Source organism: Lissotriton vulgaris, unplaced genomic scaffold (genome assembly GCF_964263255.1).
Source record: "Lissotriton vulgaris unplaced genomic scaffold, aLisVul1.2 SCAFFOLD_610, whole genome shotgun sequence".
NCBI classification, from domain to species: domain Eukaryota; kingdom Metazoa; phylum Chordata; class Amphibia; order Caudata; family Salamandridae; genus Lissotriton; species Lissotriton vulgaris.
The window spans coordinates 410,111-434,399 of record NW_028244781.1 but is presented as its reverse complement, the minus strand read 5'-3'; the positions used below and the strand labels follow the sequence as shown (position 1 = coordinate 434,399).

Below are 24,289 nucleotides of genomic sequence, written 5' to 3'. Positions count from 1 at the left end.
CTGCTTCTTCATTGTGGCACTTCTGAGCAGTGGAATATCAAGTGTACTCAAGGCTTAGTACAAGCAATGAAAACATCTCAGGCCTGTTTTGTTATTAAAAGACAGCTACAATTGTGGGGCTTTGGGCCGCTCAAACCTCTGATCCCGATGCCACTACACCTGTTACACGAATGGCAGCTGCACCTGAAGAGAGCTGCTTGCCCAAAGTAACTCCTGTTAGTTTTTGCTATACCTTTGTCCCCTACCCAGTGGTTCACAAACTTTTGACTCATGAGGACCCCCATTGAGTCACCACTGGAAGCCGGGGACTCTCAAGCAATTTGTATGATTTAAATTTCAAATATTAAAACAGTAATTTTAAAAAAGCACACGTGTGAACACAAAACAAGTACTCAAATTACCAAGGATTTGGGGGCCAAATGTACGACCATTTCATTTAGAGCCTCGCAATTGGTGACAAATTGCGAGTCGCAATTGCGAGTCGCTAAATGAAATGTACAACTGTGTGTTTAACTCTGTTTGCGATTCACAATGGGGTCGCAAATTGCGAAGCTCATTAATATCAATGCAATTTGCAAGCCCATTGGGAATGCCAGCCCTCACAGGGTTGGTGGCCTGTTGGGCGCAGCAGACCACCATGTATGGGAATGCTTTTAAATAAAGCAGTTTTTTTTTTAGAAAATGCAGCCCGTTTTCCATGCATTAAAAAAAAAGAAAATGAAACGTTTTCATTTCATTTTTTAAGGGCAGGCAGTGGTCCCTGGGACCACTGCCTGCCCTTAAAAAATAATTTGCATGCATTTGCAAAGGGGAAGGGGTCCCTCGGGACCCCTTCCTATTAGCCAAGGCATTACCATTTACTCGAAGTAGGTGGTAATTGCGAGTGTTTTGCGACCCCAATTGCGGTCGCAAAACATTTGTACATGGTTTTGAGACTCGCTATTTGGAAGGGAATGCCACTTCCAAATAGCGAGTCGCACACCTATTTAGTGAGTCGCAAAGAAACTGCAATTCGCGAAATAGACTATGTACATGGCCCAGTAGGTTTTTAGCATGCACACACGGGTTTGCAAACTGATTTGTGCATACAAAAACGAGTTGTACACCTGGCCCTAAGTATTTTATATTGAAGGAATTTGCAAAAAAGCAAAACATTTAATAGGAAGAGTGGTGCTGCATCTCCGTGACTAACTTTTAAATTGTTGGTTTTATTTCGCAGCACGAGACTCCTTCTCCTGCCAGGGCCAGACTGGAAACCCAAAGCAGCCCTGGCAAATGTTTTCAGACCAGTCCCCACATGGTGCACCCAAGTGCAGGGAGTGAGCCTGACCACTACAAATGGGGCTTAGGGAGGCTCTCCCCCTAAAAAAATTTTTAGGAAACAATGGTGCATTCTACAACACATTTTTCATTATATTTTGAATTGTATTAGCTTTTAAAGAATAGTAAATGAAGACCTTACTATGAACCAGGATGCGGCAATCTTTGTTGGGGTTCTTCAATGATTCCCTTATTATCACCCTTCAACAGTTCCTCTCATCGCTCCATAGCCCCTCTGTCACATGTATTTCATTTGTTTTATAGCATCTCTCATACCATTGTAGGATGTCAAAGGACTTTACATCACACACATATAGAGACAATGAATCATACATGTAAATCAGTGTATAGAAAATGTTACAAAAGGTAAAGGGGACTACAAGGTGTAGTATTCACATGTCATTCATACTGATAGGCATTTTTAAAGAGTGCTTGGCTGGAAAAGCAGAAACTCTGGATTCAGAACATAACACAGTGACTAGCACTGACTTTAACATTAAAAATGTACTTCCACCCAAAGAAACCTTTTTAGCAGGATCAGGATAATGAATGACTGTGAAAAAACACAAGTTACTAACTGGTACCATGCAGTTTGCAAGCAGCTCTTTGATGACAGTTTATAGGTCCCTCTGCTAGATTCCGATAGTCACTTATGAAGTGCACAGTAAGAAAAGAATCTCTATGACACAAGCAGTAACCCACAGACCTATGCACATAAAATACTGTTTTTTAAAATGCATGTTACACGTTCTTTGCAGTAGGCATATTAACCCTCTGTGCTACATTAATTAAGTCAAAGCTGCCACTGGACAAAACTCATCTCTCTCCAGCATGTACATTAATCACATGTATAATCTTGACACTTTTATTGTTGCTCGAAAGCAGCTAATTATACAAAAAACTTTGCTGTGCTTTTAAAACTGCTGCCTACGGACCCCCTGGGAATGTGTCACGGACCAGTGGGGGTCTGCAGGCTCCAGTTTGGGAAACACTGCCCTACACCATATCAAGTTTGGAGGTACTAGCGTGTTTTAATTAGTTGTTACACATGTACCACTGCATCTTTTTCTGAAGAGCTCTGTGATATTTTTCGTGTGCATTTTTAAAATGTGGTAATGAAGTTCCGTGCGTAGAGGTGATGAAGTAGACGTAGCCAAGTAGTGTCTTTGTATGTTATTTATTAAGCCCATAACATCAGTGGTAGCAGTCCCACCAGGGGCAGCCTGCCTGCTGCTCAGCCCATCTTCAAATGACAGCGCTCACACCATGAACCCAAACATTCCACTCATGTCCATCACACCAACATTCCAAACAGAGCACACAAAATCCTTCATACTTGATCAATCCTAGCTACCAATGGTGAGCCAGAGATACCCCATCTTTTAGGATTCAGATCTTTTGGACCTTGTATTGACTTCACCACAGTTCACATTGAGTATGATTGAGTATATTTCTTCTCTTCCGCTTAACATAGCAATGTAATTAATTTAATTATGTACAGGTTCCAACTTGTGTTATTATATTTTCTCGCTCTTCTTTTTGTGAGCAAAGATGAGCAATGCTCCCCTCGGCTCCTCCAGCCCCATCTTAAAATCTCCTGGACGTGAGAATATTTTTAAGAAGAAAGCAGCAGCTCCAGAGCAAAGTCATTCACACAGGACATTTTGTGACTTCTTCACCTGAAACAATATAACCATTATCTCCCACAACTTTTTTCTTAATGATTTTAGTTCATCCAACCTATCATGATTACCCCACCTGGAATCCATTCTTAGCCATACCTCTCCTCCTGCAAAGGCACATAAAAGGCAGAATTCATTCATGGTCTTTAGAAATTTCCAACCTGAGAAGAAAAGGTTGTTTCCTGGGTGACTGTCATCATCGCAGTGAAAGTGTCTCTGCACATGAGGTTATTTCTCAGTCAGGGACGTAGTTTGATCACTTAGATTGGGGCGGGGGGGGGGGGGGGGGTGAGAGCTTCAGATTTACCAACAATCAGGCTGGCATATAATGTTTCAATACATTATGCGACAAGCAGGGCACCTGAGAGTGGCCTATGGGGCATATCATAGGGAGAGGAATGCGGATTTGTAGGAGTACTAAGAAAGAAAATGCTATATTTTTTAAAATAGACAATATTTTGAGGATTTTAAAAACAGAGAGGGAGAGAGTGTGTGTGCGTTTTTGTCTGTTTTTATGTAATCATCTCTGGAGAAATCAGACTGACATCTCACAATACCCAAATGAGAGCACTTATACCCAGCTATTTATGAGAAATACATTTATTAGAGGGGTGAAACACCCACCTGAAGCTCTGCTCCTGTTCTCAATGTTTCCTTGGCATAGGAGAGGTTCTGTTTCAGTGTTTTTTATATGTCGGAGCCCTTCTTTCAAAGTGTCTCATACATATAGGACATGTTTTAATCTAAGCAGGTTCTCAGAACCGGAGGCATTATATCTCAGGATCTCTCCAGTGAAGGACACCTTCTGTGCCAGTGTCCCCTCAGAACAAGAAGCCTCAAGTCATGGTGGCTCTGAATTTCAGAAATGCTGCAGCACAAAAGTCTTGGTACACCAGTGTTCCTCCAGCACAATCTTAGATTCCCACTATCCCACCCTTCGTGCCTTATTTCACCACACGCCTGTACGCTCTTCATTGCTCGCTCACCTTCACTACACCGATATCAGACTCCTGCCCAGGGGGGACATTTACGCCCTCCTCCTCCGGGAAGGGCATCTCCCACTGGCTGTGCAGAGCCACTCGCACCCCGGCTGTGGTGCTGAGGGTCTCGATGTACTCGCTCTGCTCGATAAAGAGCTCCATGGTGAGGCCTACGAAAGAAAGGAGGAGAGAAGCGTCAAAGAGGCAGAGGACAGGAGATATACATGCGGGTGAGGAACAGCCTATAGAGTGGAGAGCGGCACGAGGGAGAGGGAGACAGAGAGGTCTGGGAAACTGGGATGAGAGAGAATGAGTGACATGTGAAGGAGAGAGAGGCACTGCAACATGGCCACTTGGATTCACATGTTCTACAAAGAGGCATAGGGACTCTCTGTACTATACAGCGAAAGCACTGAGAGCCATCCTACCATGTAAACTGTTCAATATTCTGCAAAGATGACTCTGCTGATCAATCAAATTAGTAACATTGTTTACTATAATTTATTATTTAAGGACCTGGGATCACTAATTTTGTGGTGTATCCCAACACCAATCGATGCTATTCATACCTAGCAGATGTGGAGAAGGGTTGAGTGCACTATGGTAGTTAATTCCATTAATGGGTTATGGGAAGGACCAGGGCCGACTTTTGGGCGGTGCGAATTGTGCAGCTGCACTGGACTCTGACCTGGAGGGGTGAGCAGTAACCTCATAGGGGGAGGGGGGGGGGGGTGCTGTGCTTAGCAATAACTTATGTTTTAAAAGTACCTGCTGCAGAGTTCCTTGTGCCTCCAGTGTTCAGGCAGCATTAAAAATGTCAAGATAACTCTTGTGATTAATGTTCCTGCTAGAGAAACAGTTCAGAGTTGTGTCTAGTGTCTGTTTTGACTCACCGTAAAGTAGTGCAGAGGGTTAATATGCCTGCTGCAAAGAACTCGTACTGTGCAGATCACAGATGCGTATTTTATGTGAATAGCTTAGTGGATGACTGGATGACTGCTTTTGTAACAAAGATCCTTTTGTTATCACTGTTCATAAGGTACATCCCTCACACAGAACAGTGACTGTTACCAACTGTCATCAAAGAGCTGCATGCAAACTACATAAAATTGGTTAGGACGTTCTGTTTGTTTCTACCCAGTCTTTTATTGTCTATTCCTAATGTTGCGGAAATGGATTTGTTTGGGTAGATATACATTTTTATTAGTAAAGTCAGCCTTTACTAGTGCTTTAAAAGAAATTAAATGTATGTGAGAGAGGGACTATGGAGGGATGAGGGGCACGTTTTCCTGATGGTCGTGAGGGAATCCGAGGAGGTGGTCGGGGGAAGGGGGGGGGGGGACAAAAATTATTGTGAGCCCTTGGAAGAGAAAGGACCCATCAATACAGAAATGTGAAGCCTGAGTAGATCTAAAAGACGCATAGGGCCTTATTCTCAAGAATGTGTGATAACCATCACAAAAGTAACTAAACCCAACTCCCAACATCGCAGTCTATTGCGGGAAAATGACACCATGTTAACGAAGCATTCACAACACGGCAGTACCATGCGATAGTCACCAGATAACGCGCCAAGTGTCCGCGTTAACACCAACTCCACACCGCAAAAACGCGAACGCAAAAAATCCTGCGAAGAGGCCAATCGCGGTACAAAAAGCAGCGAAAACCAGCGACAGGCCTGCAAATCTCACGCATCTGGCAGGAAAATGCACTATTACAGCTACAAAAACCACACACCATAAACAACCCAAAGTGCGTAGCAACATGGATGCACCCTTACCGAGCGCAGAGGCCGACGCGATTCCACAAGCCCCACAGACCACCATCAAGGAGCAACGTGGTCGGGGAATGCCAAGGAGAAGAGGGAGAGGAAGATGGGGTGCAGTACGCTTCAAAACAAGATCAGCGTCACAGAGGTGGCAGAACACAACCATCAACTGACCCACAATTAGACCACCGGGAATGTAGTCGGAGTATCGAGGAGGCCAATGGAGGAGGCCAAGAGGCGCTGGCATGATGTGAAAATCTAAACCAGGCACAAAGGTGCTGCCTACACGAAGGCAGCAACAGCGACAGAAGGTGGGAGTTCTACGCCACAGGAGGAGCTGGAGGAAACGGAGGCCACAGTCAACTGTGTAGACGGTGCAAGGAGTTGGGTGTCCGGACACAGCTCAATAGGAACTGACACACCAACAACAGGGTGAGTAACGACCAGGGACTGGGGGACATGGGCACAATGGCACACATGCACAACAATGTGTTGTACACTGCACACCCGCAATGACCCTGGCTCATGTCACTCATCCCCGAGGCACACTGCAGTACACACACATAGCAAGTACAGCATATCCACATTGACGACAATGTGGTACAATTTGCAACCCCAACACTGCAGAACAGAGGACACAACTGGCTCTGCACACGCAGAAACAGGCCTACTACATCTGACAGAGATGGAAACTGTGAAATGGAAAGGTACGCGTACAACCTCACATCCGTCATGTAGTCCAAATGTACACTGTCTCGCATCTAAATCCTGCACTCCAAAACAGTCACAATGTACATTGTCATACAGTCTGCATGTAAACAAGAACAATGTGCCAACATACATGTCAACACAATGTCAACATGCACTCTCCCTCACATTGTAGAGGGACACACAACACCTCCAGCAGAGCAGACCAGACAACTAACTCATCAGTGATGCCGGAGAGGACCACCACACCTTCAACACCGCTGCCCTACAACAGCCCATGGACATCCCACGCAACCCACCACCAGGACAGCCAAGCTTCTTAGGGGAGAACCCTGCACCTGCTACAGAACACACAGCATGAAGCACCCGCAAGCAGGGCAGGCCCATAACACTTCACCGACCCACACATGGCACCCCAGTGCCAGGTGTCAGAATGCCAAAAGGAGGTGGGCAAACAGGTGCGGGTGTGGTCAGAACCCATTGAAGGCGAACTAGATCACATATGTGGCTGTCCAGTACCCTTCAAGAACCACCTACACCCCACAAAGGAGACCCACACTGCCATAGAGACACATGCAGATGCACATTTCCAGTACAGAACCACGCCCAGGGGCAGGCACATATCAGTCACACACCCACGTTGGCTCTGCGTATGACGGCCCAGTCCTCTTCCCTTATGAATTGAGTGGGTGATGACAAAGCTACATGTCCAAGCACTAACCCGCTACCTGCGGTGACATGTCTGCGTCCGCGGTACACAGCACAATGTAATGTCAAAGGGCCTAGGGCCTTCATGCATAAAACAAGACCACAGGGACACATGCAGATATTATGTTGAACTGGCTATGGGCACGTGCTCCCGGCCCCTTTATTGGCAGGGCCACATGTACAGTGACGCCTGTGCTGGATGTATGTAGGGTGAGTATGAGCCAGCCCGCACGGAGTGCTTGGTGCCGGCAACAACTTGAACAATGGACACCAGTGCATTGGAAACAGAAAACACCTGCATAACAGAGTCAACTGCTGAGCAACATGGAGGGAGCCGGAGCAAGTACAGAGGTCACCCAACATACAAACAGAAGTGTCCAGGAGTTTCAGTGCGCTGGGTTTGGGGCGCTAGAGCTGAGCGCGCACATGTGAAGAAAATGTCTAGGATAGTGTCCCTCCTGGACATTCCTGATGCAGCTGTAGAGGGTGCGGGGGAGGGGGGTTGTCACACCTGCATTATCTTCACCATCGTCGTCCCAGGTCTCTCATACTGCCTGAGGTGACATTGTTGCGTGAGCTCTCCACAGTACATAACCAAAACAGTAATGGACGATGATTCAGGGTGCACTGAGTTATTGGCATCTGGAATGCTGAGCAGGGGATCAGGCAGATGATGGCATCCATGACAGGTGTGAGAAACTCCGTCAGTCTGCCAGTACACCGTTTCGACTGTGGCAGATGGCGGTTTGAGGTGGTCCTGACGATGGTGGCTTGTGCCTCCTGCTGTGATGCCACGCCCGGGCCGGGCTGGACTCGATTTGATGTGTGAGCCCTGGTGGGTCAACTTTGTGGCCGGAGGCAGCTGACAGCGCAGGGCCACAGACACATGGCGTTGACCCCAAGATCATCGCCTCGGAGGCCATCCAATATCTCAGAAGAAGGGGTCCCGAACCTGACCAGGACAGAGTAAGTGGCCCCGGATGCACAGCGCCCAACACAGGCACCCCGGCACGGGACAGTGACTTGCGGTGCACTGAGGTGGGGCCACACGGACTGAGCGGGTCCTCGTTGAGGTCCAAGGTGAATGTGGTGAAGGGTTGCAGGGGACAGTGGAAGGTGTCCTCCAGGGCATGATGCAGAGGTCTAATCTTATCTGGAAACAGCAAATGGGGGAGTGAAAAGAGACAGTCTTGTTGCCACCACCAATTCGGTATCAGCTACATGAGGATGAAAACTACCCCCTAGTCCATAGACTCAGACGCCACCAATGTACGACCAGAGAGTGTCCATGAATGTGGGGGAACAGATTTAGTGGCCCCAGGGCTGAGGGGGATGCAGTCTGCGATGATGCCGGTACACTGATATGAACTTCGCCATTGCTAAATCAAGACTTTGTGACCTTCTGGACCGCAGAGTAGGCCGGAGGCAGCGGTCAGCAGCCCACAGGTCCCACAGCCACATGTTGTAGGCTCGCGATGCACAGAGTTAGTGACACCAGGGCAGTTGTCGGTAGTGTTCGATCATCTCCGTAACAATGATCCTCCCACATGCAATGCATCATCCTCTCACGCCTCTCCTTGTGTGCAATGATATGTACTCTGCCTTTGAATAATCGATGTCCAGTTCCAATTCTGTGATCTACTCGAGCGCAGCGCAGGCCGCGGGCAGTAGTCCGTGTGGGCCCACAGACATGTGTGGTTGGAATGCTATACACAGACTTGGTGGCACCACATCAAAGGGAGTATAGTGATTTAACCTCTGCCTTAAATAATTTTCTCTGCTATGGTGTAATAAAGACTCAGTTCCAAATGTGTGACCTACTCGAGCGCAGCATAGGCCGAGGCCAGTAGTCCGCGTGGGCCCACATGCACGTGTGGTTGTGATGCTATGCACAGACTTGGTGGCATCACTAATCAAAGGGAGAATTGTGATATAGACTCTGCCACAATTAATGTTCTCTGCCATGGTGTAATCAAGACTCAGTTCCAAATCTGTGACCTACTTGTCCGCTGTGTCTGCCGGTGAAGTACGTCAATAAGAATGCAGTACTGTGGGCTTGTGTTGCGGAGGCCGTGATGGTCTGAGGAGGCTGCCAGGGTCGTGGCCCTCGGGTCTGGAGCTTTCACCAGCATGTGGTGGGCCCTGTTCGACACATGCCGGTGTCGGCAGGAGGGCATTGTGGCCTGGGTGCGCAGGGGCGGGTAAGACAGGTTCTGGGACCAGCGGCCTGGGCTGTAGCCGGCGCACAGGATTGCAGGCAACCCTGCTCACAGCGACGCCCTCGTGGCGAGGTAAGAAGCGTCGCCCTGGCAGAGACTTTGGGCATTCAGGAAGAGGACCACGCCCAGAGTTCCATGCCTTTTATTCACACCCCTACGCTGGCCTGGCATACGCAGGGCCAGCCCACTGCGCTCATGCTTACAGGGGGAATGTAATAAACTAAATTGCCGCGATCTTCCTAACTGGCTGGGGTGACATGGTTGCGTCCACTGTCCACAACACTCCAAACGCCATGGGTGTGTGTCGACATGGATATGTGTGTGTGGTCTGCATACCGCAGTCTGACCCTGACATCCACGCCACACTTGGCATTGAGTACATTCTCATTCATCAGTCACTTGCCTCCTTCGCACATGCCTGGTCCCCACCTCTTCCGACATTCTGCTATTGTGTGGCTGAGGTGCCATACCATTGATGGCTAATGTACACCACTGGGCCACAGTGAGTTGTGCTGTTGTGTCCGGTGGGTGTGCATGTTGTATGTGAGCTTGTGATGTGTGCATTTCCTGTGTTGTGAGTTGCATGATTGTGGGGTTGAGGTGTGTGATGTTTGCATTTGGTATTGGCCAACGAGCAGTGCATGTCCGTGAGCGCCAGCCTGATAGTGCAGGTTGATGATGGACTGTCAGAGGTGTATGCATCATGCACACTGCCTGGGTGGTTGGACGACAACGTTGGCGGAAATTCCCCGGTGGTCCACTAGTGCGTGCACATTGGTGGGATACGTGTGTTTTCTGTTGCGCTTATTGTGTGCAGTTTTGCCAAGGGGCACAAGTGGGACATGCGTACAGTCAATTGCCCTCTGACACGTGCGGGAAGCCAGCTGTGGCGTAGATTACTTGCTTGGTCTCCGGCTGTTCCTGCAAAGTGTGGGGGAAGAATTGGTACTGGGGTACCAAGCTGATGGTGTAATCCATGACGGTTGTGAGGGACTTGGATTGGCCTGTCTGTGTGACTCGCCGACTCAGGTGGTTGTTGGTTGGAGGGAACCAGAGGCCAACAGGTGCATCACGGGCAGCTGATTTGTTTGAGGTGGAATGTTGGTTGTCTGCTGTGTTGGTACCGTCAGCCGTGGCCATGGTGGTCAGGATGTGGAGGTGGGTTGTCCCTTTGAGCCCGTAGACAATGTGGGCTGTGGGCAAAGACATTCTCTGGTGTTGGGGCTGTGAGGTTAGTGCATTTTCTTGGGTCTCCGTGTTTGTCTGCGCTGAGTCAGTGTTGGTCAGGGGGTGGTGGCGGTTGATGTTATAGTCGTATTCATGCTCCGAGCTGCATGATCAGTGGCTCCATGGCATCTGTTGCCCTTCAGGTGTGGCTGTGGGCTGGGCTACCTTTTGTGGTGCAGGTTGTGGTCCGATTTTGCACCAGGTCAGAGCAGGTGTTAGTTTCCTGCTGCTAACTCGCCTTATGACATGTTTTGTGGTCGTATCGCCTACCTGGCTGGTCGTTGAGAATGTTGCGGTGTAGTGTTGTCACAGATTTTTGCACGGGAATGCCTATCTGCATCTCATTAGCGATAGTTGCCAGGGTCTTCTGTGGTGATGTTTTTTGCTGCTGCTATCACGGGTAAACTGGCGCTATGGGCTGTTAGCACCAGCTTGTGAAAGGGGTGATAACTTTATCGCGACTTTGGCTGCGATTAAGTGCTGTTAACTCGGTGATAGCTCCTTGAGAATATGCCCCTTGCTTTAAAACAAAAGTGTCCATAGGAATATTTTAAGGAGGACCCACAAGTTACGCAAGGAATTACCTGGTGAAATCTGTGCAGGGAATTACTCTTTCCCATCCCTGCCTGACCTTCAGAGGCAATGGCCTGCTGCGAAGTTTAATGAGTGTGATATGGCACTAAGTTTTCCTTTCAAAGGCACTAGCTCTTTGCTAAACCTCTCAACTTCTAATGAACTCAGACCACCTCTGAAAAGGGTAACCGGGGCGAGAAAGGGTATGAGGCAAATACATTTGTGATCAGCAAAGTTCGAATGAAAGCAATTCGAGTATTCTTCTGTGGACAGCATAAAAGCAATGGCACCAGTTATTGCTATGAAGGCATCACACTCCAAGGTATTAACCTAATGTGAACCCTTAGAGACATAGACCAATAATTCACAACACAGTCAGGGTCTTTTCCAAAATGGCCGTGTCCTCTCTGAGCTGTAATCAAGAAGACGGTTGGACCCTGAAATCACTAGGTACCTGCGCTTACGAATTTATGGTTTACACAACAGTAGCCCCTAATCTGAAATTAGTAAGAACAAATGAAGTATAACAGCAGTCAATTAATATTTATCAAACAATTAAAGAACAATAATCAATATTGAACAATGTGTGAGGTGAAATGTGCTAGGTGCTTATACGTGAAACACAATGGATGCAAATTGAGTGCATTGCACAAAGTGAGAAACGACCCTAACAGGATATCAGCAGCAGTGGCGGATGGTAGGGAATAGGGCGGCGGAGCAGGAGGGTAGAGGGGGTTTGGAAAATATTTTTCGCTATATAAATGTTGCAATACCATACAATAAACCACTAATCTTAATTTCCAAAGGCATATCATAGGATTCACTTTTGGGGATCCCTGTGCCTTTTGCAGAGACTCACTACATAAAAAAGTGACGATTGGCAAGAACTAAATTAATCAAACTAGTGTTACCTTTGGTACATTCCATTTCATCGTTTTTTAAATTGTCTGTGACATCACAGACAGGGACCAACTGCAATATTCTTCTGGGTAAAAAGTTATGGAAAGAAGAGCATTCATTCCTACAGTTAGTAGGCATTCATTTCAGTATTGCACAGAATATGGTTAACTAGGTTTTAGGTTACAATCAGCAGAATACTACACTTACATTGTGCATACTATTTACTCCTAGATTAACAAAAACCAAGTCAAATAATTAAATAATCAGAACTGTATCCTGCAACCATCCACAGATCCAAGTGGTAAGACATAACTCCCACTAACGAAATCTGGTATAGACAAAAGAGGGGCGGCCAGGGATCATCTATCTTGGTACCCCCAGCTCTGAAGAGAACATCAACATCACTGTGAGATCCCTACCCATAGACCTTCCCATTCATTTGGAGTTTTTCAATTATATATTATTTTGGTCTTTCCTTCTGCACAATTTGCAGAATACTTTGGTCTCCTATTATGCCGGGCAGACCATATCAAGTTGCAGAAATCGTTGTGCTGGATTTGATTGGTATTGCATAGCGCTTTCCTACCCCTCACGAGGCCCAAAGAGTGCTCTGGATTCTGGAAAAAGTAGGCACTCCATATCTATTCTACCATGTTGCTCTATAGAGCACTGCACTAAAATGCTCTCTGGACTCCTCTATTGTGACTGCATAGACCTTTGTACTACAATTCTCAATAGACTCTGTATTACAGTCATTTACAAACTGTTCTATGATATTGTTGGTTGCACTGGTCTACTTTATTGGGTGATGGACCTTGCTGCTCTATTGTAATATGGATTTATTATATTATAAAGTTGTACAGATCACTTCCTTATAATACTGGTCCTGCAATTCTACTATGATGCTCTACAAATCATTTAAGCAGATCAGTGTGCCAGCCATTCCACCACAATATTGTGCGGCCCATTCTCGTACAATCTGTTGCATCCATCTGCATGGACACTTCCACTGAGCATTATCAATGTAAGTGACTGAGGTCCACCTTTGGTAAAAAGCACTCTGTAAAGGAAGATAAGCCTTCTAGAGCAGGGGTTGTCTGGCTTCTTTGACCATTGGTATGGAGAGTAGACGAAGATCACTTACCGTAGCTGACTCCGGCCTTGGTGGCATTGAGAATATCCGGTTCTGCATCCCTCGGGCCAGTGCGCATCGCCGAGCCCCTCTGCCCATTGAAGGTGTAGCAGTTTCCAAGTTTGTGGTTCAGGATCGGGGTGAAGAAGCTGAAATCACAAAGACAGTTTTAATTACCTTTTGGATCAGTGTTACTCCCACAGGATCACCAGCTGGACAGGGAGCCGGTGTCAAGTCTTAACGACCATAATGAATAGCCCAGTTATGCAAACTCTCACCCAGTAGGGTCTCCCGGCACCAAGAGCTTTTATTAGCATATAATGCTGGGCTCGAAAAGGGTGAGACGCAACAATAAGCTGAAGAATCATCAATTCTAGCGATAGTGGTAAGATTGCATGAAGAAAAAAAGTCTTGAGATTTTTTTCTAAAGCACAGGTGGTTTTTAGTCAAGCAAAGAAAGATGGTAAAGAATTCCACATGTTTGTAGTTTTGAATGAACATGATCAACCCCTGAGTTTTGTTCTTTTGAAAAACGATGATGAAGGTAACTTCCTGTGAAGGCAGTTGTTGAATAGGATTGTAATGCATCCTGGCACTAACTGAAGTGAAATTGCAGGAAGACAAGGTAGAGAATTTATATAATTAATTGAAAACGGCGAGTTTTAAGTTGTTTTGGGAGAGATATGTGTGATTTGGCAGTCCTGAGATTGGGTGGGAGACTGTCCCAGTACCTTGATGCTAGAAAATAGAATCAACAGCCACCAATGTGGGTGCAGCAGATCCGTGGTGATGGGATGAGACTGAGATGGGCTGATCTTTGTGTGCGTAAGGGAGAATAAGGTACAAATTTGCTGTGGATGAAGTGGGGCCAGAACTGAACAAAGCTCTATGGTCAATGCAAAGAAATTTGAAAAGAGCCCTTTGACTTATGTGCAGTCATTAAAGAGTGGGATGATGAGTGACAACAGGGTGATCCGCAGGAAGTTTAGGGATTAGGCAAGCCGCTGAATTCTCAATCACCCGAAGGCAGGAGACAAAATACAGAGGAAGACCGAAATAAATACTGTGTCCATAATCAAGCCGTGACAGGACAATAGTTTTAAGGCAAGAAATTGGAGACAGGATAATGATTTTAGGTATGGCTCTAAGGAGAGAGAAACATGTGGTGGAAACCTGGTCAATTTGACTGCAAAAGCTAAGGGTGGAATCAATATTAAAGCCCACAATTTTTGTTGATGTTGCTGGGATATGTGGCAGTCCAAATTCAGTAGGCCAGCAAGCAGACCACCAACTGGTGGTGGATTGTGCAGCCAACCCTTGCTGCACATGGCTGATGTCCATTGGTAGTGAACACTGGATGTACTCTGGGGGGTTAGGAGCAGGGACTGGCCACAGGACATGATGCTTATTTTGTTTGCATCTGTTTAGGGTGGAAGGTGTATGGGTTAGGGATGGTGGTGCAGCATGTGGGTCATGTTGTAAGGTTCTAAATTGTTCAATGGATGGAAGGCAGTTAAAAGAGAGTTGTTGTGTTTTGTATATGTGTGGGGGAAGAGAGAAAGCTTGGCAACAGAGTTGGTTTAGGGTCAATCAATCATAGACATTTATAGAGCGCTCTACTTACCCGGAGGGTCTCAAGGCGCTGGGGGGGGGGGGGGGGGGGGGGTGCTGCTACTGCACGAACAGCCAGGTCTTGAGCTTCTTCCTGTCTTCCTGAAGGCGAGGTGGTCTTGGGTCAGGCGCAGGTCGGTCGGGAGGGAGTTCCAGGTCTTGGCGGCCAGGTAGGAGAAGGACCTTCCTCCTGTTGTCGTTCTTCGGATGCGGGGGACGGCTGCGAGGGCGTGACTGGCTGATCGGAGGTGTCGTTTGGGAGCGTAGAAGTTGATGCGGTTGTTGAGGTAGCTCGGGCCTTGATCGTGTAGGGCTTTGTGTGCGTGGGTGAGGAGACGGAAGGTGATTCTCTTGTTGACCGGGAGCCAGTGCAGGTCTCTTAGGTGTCCGGAGATGTGGCTGTGTCGTGGGATGTCGAGGATGAGTCTGGCTGAGGCGTTCTGGATCCGTTGGAGTCTCTTCTGGAGCTTGGTGGTGGTTCCGGCGTAGAGGGCGTTGCCGTAGTCCAGTCGGCTGGTGACGAGGGCCTGGGTGACAGTCTTCCTGGTCTCGGTGGGGATCCACCGGAAGATCTTCCGTAGCATGCGCAGGATGTTGAAGCACGATGAGGAGACTGCGTTGACTTGCTTGGTCATGGAGAGGGAGGAGTCCAGGATGAAGCCCAGGTTGCGTGCGTGGTCTGTCGGTTTGGGTGCAGTTCCCAGGGCGGGGGGCCACCAGGAGTCGTCCCAGGTGGAGGGCGAGGATCCCAGGATGAGGACTTCCGTCTTGTCCGAGTTCAGCTTCAGGCGGCTGGTCGACATCCACTCGGCTACTTCTTTCATTCCTTCTTGAAGGTTGGCTCTGGCGGTGGCGGGGTCGTTGGTAAGGGAGAGGATCAGCTGGGTATCGTCGGCGTAGGAGATGATGTTCAGGTTGTGTTGGCGTGCGATGGCCGCGAGGGGGCTCATGTAGACGTTGAAGAGGGTTGGGCTCAGCGAGGATCCTTGGGGTACGCCGCAGATGACTTCGGTGGCCTTTGATTTGTACGGTGGTAGTCGGACTCTCTGGGTTCTTCCGTCGAGGAAGGAGATGATCCCTTCCAGTGCCTTCTCCTGGATTCCGACGTTGTAGAGGCGCTGCACTAGGGTGCGGTGGCAGACGGTGTCGAAGGCCGCGGAGAGGTCTAGGAGGATGAGGGCCGCTGTTTCTCCGTTATCCATCAGGGTTCGGATGTCATCGGTGGCAGCGATGAGGGCGGTCTCGGTGCTGTGGTTGGCTCGGAAGCCAGACTGTGAGGGGTCGAGGGATCCGTTCGTCTCGAGGAAGGCGGCCAGTTGCTTGTTGACGGTCTTCTCGATGACTTTGGCTGGGAACGGGAGGAGCGAGATGGGGCGGTAATTCTTGAGTTCGGTGGGGTCCGCTGTTGGTTTCTTGAGTAGAGCGCTGAGTTCGGCGTGCTTCCAGCTCTCAGGGAAGGTGGCGGTGTCGAATGAGGTGTTGATGATGTCCCGCAGGTGGGGTGCGATGACAGCGTCGGCCTTGTTGAAGACGTGGTGAGGGCAGGGGTCGGTCGGAGATCCGGAGTGGATGGAGTTCATCATGCGGACGGTGTCTTTGGTGCTGATAGGAGTCCAGGCGCGGAGGGTGGTGGTGGGGGGCGGTGGTTCGGTTGAGTCGGACGTGGCGTTCGTCGGTTGGGTGTTGAAGCTGTTGTGTATGTCCGCGATCTTGTTGTGGAAGTAGGAGGCGAGGGAGTTGCAGAGTTCTTGCGATGGGGTGATATCGTTGTTTCCGGCGTTGGGGTTGGAGAGCTCTTTCACGATGTTGAAGAGTTCCTTGCTGTTGTGTGCGTTGTTGTCCAGCCGGTCCTTGAATGCAGTTTTCTTGGTGTTGCGGATCAGCTGGTGGTGCTTCTGGGTGGCAAGCTTGAGGGTGGTCATGTTGTCCGGTGTTGGCTCCCTTCTCCAGGCTTTCTCGAGGGCTCGGCAGTTCTTCTTGGAGCTCTTGAGTTCGTCGGTGAACCATGGGGCCTTCTTGCTGCCGGGTCTGCTGGGCGGGGTCTTCAGTGGGGCAAGTTCGTCCGCGCAGTTGCTGATCCACTTCGTGAGGTTGTCGGCGGCCTGGCTGGGGTTCGCTGAGCTGGCGGGAGGGTGCTGGCTCAAGGAAGCGGCGAGCTGGTCGACTGTGATCTTGCTCCAGTTTCTGCGGGCGACCTGTTGCTGGTGGTGGTGGATCGTCGTTCTTCTGAAGGTGAAGTGGACGCAGCTGGGGTCCGTCCAGTGAGAATTCATTGTGTAGTCAGGAGCGTTTGAGTGGGTGAATGTTTCTAGTTTGTGACAGGTAGTATTATAGGTAGTGCGTTGTGAGATTTTGTTGTGCTGGTGTGTGTGTTATGTTTTGTTTTTGAGGAGTAGTAAGAGGAGGTGATGATGTTTTTGTCTTCTGAGAAGTATTTGTATGTAACTTATTGTTGGCGATTCGAACCTGCAAGGTAAAGGAGGTGGTGATGTATTTTGGGAAAGAGTGTGTGTGAGAGGGGATAAACAAGAGTTAAGAGTGTGTGTTAAATTGGATTGCTAAAAGAGGTAATATGTGTGGTGCAGTGGAGTGTAAGGGTTGCCTTTTTTAGTAAAAAGAAGAGGAGGGTGTTAGTGAATGAAAAGATGGAAGGCTGAGTATAGATTTGTTGGTGAGAGAAAGGGGTCTTTTAGGAGTAATTAGAGCACGGAGTGTGTGTTTGGATGGGATATAGTTACATATAGTATGGATTTGGGTTGTGTTGGTGATGAGTGGATTGGTTAGTGTTATGGGATAAGGTTCTGTTTTGAGTGTGAATGAAGGTGAAGGTGCCATTGTGTGGTAGTTGGGGTGGAATTTTGTATAGGTGTGGTTTGTAGGGTTTCCTAGTGGGTATTGAGACATTGAAATGTGTGTAGGGTTTGTTTATAGTTAATGAGTAGAGTACATTTGCTGTGAGTGTGTTAATATATTTGTGGATCTGGATGGGTTAAGGTGGGAGAAGATGAATCAAAAAAGGGTAGCATTTCTGGCCCTAGGCCTGAACGGTCCCGAACAACCCCAAACAGGCAATTGCCCTTGTCCCTTACACCCTTAGCCTCGAAGCCCGGGCTGAGACGCCCTGAACCCTGACCTTAAATAGCCCTAGAGATCAGGTGACCCCTTCGGCCAGTGGGAACCCTAGCCCTAACCAATTAGAACAGTAGCCCTAAGCCCTAAGACAAATAGGAGACTAGGCCCTTTCCACCAATCAAAGCCTTAGTTCAAGCAGCCAATCAGATACCAAACCTTAAGCCCAATAGAAACACTAGCCCCAGGAACCAATCAAAATCCTAGACCTATCCACCAATCAGAACCCTAACCGAAGTCTAAAGTCCAATAAAAAGCCTACCTAGGGACCAATCAGATCCCTACACTTATCAGTGATTCAGAAACATAACCCTAATGCCAATAGAATCACCAGGTACAGCAGCCAATCAGAACACAGATGTAACGTCCAATGCCAAACTTATGTAAGGAGAGTGTCACCTCAATCAAGGGTTCATAACCAGGGGGTAGTGAGCTGCTCCTGTAGAATAGAATCTCCTTGAAGACAGACAGTCTCAATCCACACTCGGGAGTTCCTGTTCCCACCTCTGCAGGTCAGGGCCAAGTCAAAGCCATTAACAATAATGCTTTTTCCACACTTAAACAACTCACTCTCCTAGCCAAAAACGAGCGCTACATACACTTTCCAAATAAAATGTAAACCCTGAGAGCAGATTTCTGCAGTCTCAGAGCACACTCTGCTTAGCCTATGTGGTGTATTTTGACTTTTTTCCTTGCTAAGATCAAAAGGGAGCTGGGGTGGATTGCTTTCACACAGGTCTTTAGGAGAGAAAGTTAAGCAGTCACAGGCGGTAAAACAGCAGATTTTAAGCTACAAAGCCCAAAAAGCAACAGGTAAATTTAAGCAGTCACAGGTAGGTAAAACAGCAGAGTTTAAGCTACAAAGCAACAGGGAAATGTAAGAAGTCACTTGCAGAGGAAAAACACGTTTAAAAGTTTCAGGAATAAACAGTACAAAGTCTGTCTTCTTATCACCTTCTGGTCTTTGTAAAAAAGTAGCTTCAGGCCTGGCAAATGTTAATTTTGCCAGGTTGAAACTGCAGCTTAAATTGCACACACAGACTGCAATGCGGATCTGAGACATGTTTAAAAGGCTACTTAAGTGGGTGGCGCAATTAGACCTACAGGCCTACTAGTAGCATTTAATGTACAGGCCCTGAGTACATGTAGTATTTCTTTTCTAGGGACTTACACGTTTTTTTTTTTGTTTTTTTGGTGTAAAACTTTTATTGACAGTCATCATCCAATTAACAACAGTGCATATATACAATAAGCATTACGCAAGATAAGTGAGCAGCACGTACTTTTACACAGCTATTCAGCCGACAACCCTCCGGTCCGGCAGCACATGGTGAGGATGATATGGCAAATCTTCAGGATACAGGTTTCGGAGTCATAAAGTTTTACTTTTAAAGTCCATTTTTATGTTGTTCCTTTTTATAAAAGTAAAAACCAAACCAAACGTGGTGGCTCATTTGTAGTGAATAGATATAAAGCAGTACGGAAAAAGAGTTGCTAGTAGAACATGCCGACCCCCAACCCCCAGGCCATCCCCCCCCCATCCTCAAGCATAATGTGAGCTGAAGTTTCAATGATAAAATCATATTTCTAATCCCACCCCGTGACATCCTACAGGTTAAGCACTTATTTCCTCCTCATCGTCTGAGTCTTCGTCTTCATCCTCCTGCAGCGGGTCGCACAGGTCCCCTCTGTACCTATTCCACGCCTCCCACACCTTATTCCATTTCTTTGGATTCGCTCTGAGTTTATTGACAGTTCTTTCAGTCAGCATCAGTTTGTCCATGGTCTTGCACCACAATGCCAAAGTAGGTAACTCCGCCACCCCCCACCTCTGCGCCACATCGCGCTTCGCCACCATTGTACCAATTGTGACCCACTGCTGTTGTCGGAGGTTAAGATCAGTGCCCTCCCATATATTCAGGAGACAGAGGCGTGGCTCAGGTACAAGGGAGGTATCAAGGGCCTGTGAGATTGTGCGCATGACCTGTTGCCAGTATCTGGCAATGAAAGGGCATTCCCAAAGCGTATGTAACAATGTGCCGTCTTCCCCACAACCCCTGAGACAGTGAGGGGAATCAGCCCTGTGCATTTTGTGTAAGGTGGTCCTTGTATAGTACACTCTGTGTAGCACTTTTAACTGTATGAGCCTAAACCTGGCCGACACCCCAGCCTCCCTTGGAGACGCCATAGCAGCATTCCAGTCCGTCTCATCCATAGCTCCCAACTCATCCTCCCACTTTTCACGCAATTTCTGTAGGGGGTCTGGAAGATTATTCAGCAGTTTGCGGTATGTGAGTGAGGTGGCCCGAGATTGTAAAAAATCTGTAAGAAGCCGGTCTTCCAGGGGTGAGGACTCCGGGACCGTAGTTCCAGGTTCCAACACCGCCAGGAGAGCGTGTCTGATTTGGATGTATCTGTATGTTTCGTTGGGGCCTAGGGCATATTGCTGTTGAAGTTGCTCGAAGGAAATCACCCCTGCGGACGACCAGAGATCCCCCACCGTAGAAATGCCTATATTGTCCCACTGGGTGAACCCCTTACTGGTCCTAAGGCAGCCCAGTTTCTTGGTATCCCAAAGCGGGGTAAGCTTCGTGATGATTCCCTTCATTGTAGCCTGGTGAGCGCCTTGTACCATAAGGTGACTGTATGTTTAGTAGGGCCAATCAGGTCTTTGAGGAGGCTTGGGTTGTATAGGGGGGCCAAAAGACTTTGTGTTCCCAGTTGGGCCCTGTCAGCTAGATATGCCGGGTCATTGTGCGATGCATGGAGCCACTGGTTGAGTACCTTAAGTTGAGATGCCCAGTAGTAAAGCTGTACATTCGGTAGTGCTATCCCTCCATCGTACCAACTACGGTTAAGTTTGAGGTGAGCTATTCTCGGAGGACGCTCACCCCATAACAGGGTGGTGATAACTGCGGTGATTCTTTGAAAGTAGGAGGGCGGGATTGCATCTGGGGTATTCTCAAAAACGTATAGGAGGCGCAGAAGCGCCATCATTTTAAACAGGGCCGCGCGGCCCAGGAGCGTGAGCGGCAGGGATGACCAATGTCGTACGTCTGCTTTTAGGCGGAGGAGGGGAGGCGCCAGGTTCCGGTCGTAAAATACGGCCGTATCGTTGGTAATATAGATGCCTAAGTACTTGAAGGAGACATCGGTTAACATCAAAGGACAGTGATCGGGGAGGACTGGCCAGGGGCCCTTCAGAACATAAAGGACCGATTTCGCCCAGTTGATCGTATAGCCAGAGGCCGAGCCATGTTTGTCACAGAGTGCCAGTAATATCGGAACACTCGATTCGGGGGCAGACAAGTAGACCAACATATCATCGGCATACAATGATACTCTATCTTCCCAGGCCTCCGTCCATTTAATACCCTTCAGTAGGGGTGTCTTTCTGATAATAATCGCGAGAGGCTCAAGGACCAGTGCAAACAATAACGGGGATAAGGGGCAGCCCTGGCGAGTCCCACGAGCTAGAATCGCTCGTGAGATGTGGCCATTGGCCGCCACGTGGGCTACTGGGCCAGTGTAGAGTAGTCGGACCCATGAGAGAAACTTCGGTCCGAAGCCCATCCGAGTCAGAACTGCGAACAAGTATTGCCACTCTACCATGTCAAAGGCCATTCTGGCGTCCAGTGACAAAATGGCCGCCGGTTCTGTCAGGGAATGTGCCCGTGCCAGTGCGCCATGCACTCTACGGAGATTTAACGCTGTACTCCTGTGTGGCATAAAGCCGGATTGGTCAGGGTGGATCAGCTGGGAGAGGTATGGAGTCAGTCTATTAGCAATCAATTTCGCTAGGATCTTCGCCTCTACATTGATGAGCGAGATCGGGCGATAAGACGTGCAGTCTTCTGGGGGTTTGCCAGGCTTAGGGATAGCCACTATTGTCGCTAAGCGTTGGTCCAAAGGCAGTGTTCCGGTCTCACAGCAGTTCTCGAACATGGCCAGCATTGGCGGGCCCAGAGTGTCTGACATCGTTTGAAACCATTCGATTGGTATCCCATTGGGGCCCAGTGCTCTGCCTGTATGTAGTGCTCCCGTCGCCATACGGAGTTCCTCTACCGTGAGGTCCGCTTCCAACTCGGTCCTTGCCTCCGGTGTCAACATCTCTAATTCTACATCTTGGAGTGCTAATTCTGCCTTCTCGGCCGTGACCACCGCCTCTGGGGTATATACCCCTTGGAAGTGGTCTGCTAAGAGGTCGACGATTTTAGGAGGGAGCGTGTGACACGTCCCTTCCTGGTCCCGCAACTGCAGAATGTGCCTGCCTCCGTCCCGTTTCTTGTCCAGCCAGGCCAGCAATTTGTTGGCTTTGTCGCCCACATCATAAACTCTGCATGCAGTCGACTCTATGTGCTCCAACACCCGTCGACGGAGAAAGTCGTCGTGTCTTTGCTGACATAGAGTCAGCGCGTGTCGAGTGTCGTCTGACGGCGCGGTCATGTGCATCACATTAGCCTGTTCCAACTGCAGTTCCAGTTCTACCAGTTCTTGTTTTTGTTTACGTTTATGATCGGTTATGGTCGCAATTGCCTGGCCCCTCAACACTGTCTTGTACGCCTCCCATAGTATCGTCGGTGAAGACACCGATCCGGAGTTCTCCTGGAAATAGTGCTTAGTGGCGGTTTTGAGGGATTTTCGGACCAGAGGGATTTTAAGATAACCGGGGTAGATGGGATAGAGTCGTTTGCGAGCCCTGTCTGAGCAGGACAATGTGGCGATCAAGGGGGAGTGGTCGGATATGCCCCGTGGCGCAATCTGTACATCGGCAAAAGTGAGTCTTCCACCCCCCAATGTGAGAAAATAATCAATGCGAGATAGGCAGTCGTGGGTGGATGAATAGTATGAGTACTGGCGGTCAGCAGGGTGTAGCTGTCTCCAGATGTCGACCAGACCCTGTGCCTCCAAGAAGTCCCTGAATTTCGTTGGGCCAGTGGGGAGGGAGCGAGCCGGGAACCTATCCGTTTCAGTATTGGCCAGTGCATTGAAGTCTCCGCCCACCAACAGGTCCCCCTCCGGGAGCTCCAAAAGAAATTTACCCAGGTCCGGGAGTGCCGATGAGTGTAGCGCTGGTGGGATGTACACAGACACCACATTAATGGGCACGCCCTCCCACTGCCCACAGACCGCCGCGAAGCGGCCATGTTTGTCCGCTTTCGTGGAGTGATGTATGAAGCGTGACGTTCTCTTCACCCAGACACCCGTCCCCCGGGACCCTGAAGTGAAGTCCGAATGTAGTACCATGCGATACCCTCTCCTATCTAGAGCTTTAGTGGCCGCCCCCACTAAGTGCGTTTCCTGAAGGAGGGCGATATCACAATTCAGTCTCTTAATACACTGTAAGACCAGCCCCCTCTTTACCTTATCACCTAACCCCCGAACATTCCATGACATTACTTGTAGCGGTGGCACAGCCCCCACCCCAGTGTCAGGCGTTACGGCAGTAGGTCGTAGGGGATCCGCCATTTTGTAATCGTGCGTTCAAGTTGGTGTCCCGTAGGGAATGACGGAGCCGAAGTGACCAAGGAACGTCCCGTCCCTGTACAATTATCAACACGTTTGTGCCATAGTAGTGTTAGAGGATCAGAGGCGACATACCCGGTGCCAGGAATACGGTCATGTGTGACTACTAGCAGTTTCAAAATGGTGAATAGAGCCAAACAATTTAAACAAGCAAACAAACCTAACCCCCCCGTTCCCAACATCCCCACCCACCCTGCTTCCCTGCTACACGGACTCCAAACTGCCCGCCACCCCAATTTAGCAGAGTGCTTAAACCCATCCCATAGAAAACACACAGTTACTTGCTCGTTGGGGGTGAGGAGCACTCCGGAATTAGCGACCCCTCATACCCTCCACGGAGGCCCTCGGCCCAGTGTCCTTGGCGGTTCCAGCCGCAGTCCCAAACATCAATGTCACTTATAATTGTTCATGGGTCCACCTCCTGATTTAGGTCAGCCTCGTCCCTTACCGGTGAGCTTCTGCCACTGTTTGTACCAGCGTCTCCACCATCATTACGGTCAGGTTGTTGTGAGCCATTCTTAGTCCGGCCAGGGCGGCGAGAGTGGGAGGTAGGACGCCAACCATCTAGCCAGTCTCGTGCAGTTCCAGGGTCGTCAAAAAACCAAGTTCTATTCTCCGCCACCACCCGGAGCCTTGCTGGGAAGATCATGGAGTAAGGGAGTTCACGTTTTCTAAGTTCCTTTTTTATAACCAAGAAAGTTTTTCGCCGCCTGGCCACCTCCGCCGTGTAATCCGGGAAAAATGCCACAGTTGAGTTGAGGATTTTCACCGGTGGTGAGACTCGTGCCGCCTGGAGGATGACGTCC

At 48.7% G+C, this 24,289-nt stretch overlaps 1 protein-coding gene across 1 annotated transcript in view; it reads right to left on the bottom strand.

The window, feature by feature from the left end:
* LOC147666739 (epithelial sodium channel subunit beta-2-like) overlaps window positions 1-23,999 on the bottom strand; it is a 55,960-nt gene extending 31,961 nt beyond the window's left edge. Inside the window, exons 1-3 of the mRNA XM_086948915.1 lie at window positions 23,932-23,999; window positions 13,230-13,366; window positions 3,989-4,152 (exon numbers count right to left, since the gene is read on the bottom strand). Coding sequence (XP_086805041.1) covers window positions 3,989-4,152; window positions 13,230-13,366; window positions 23,932-23,999 — 369 coding nt within the window. The remainder of the gene's footprint in view (window positions 1-3,988; window positions 4,153-13,229; window positions 13,367-23,931) is intronic.
* Between the last annotated feature and the right edge of the window lie 290 nt (window positions 24,000-24,289).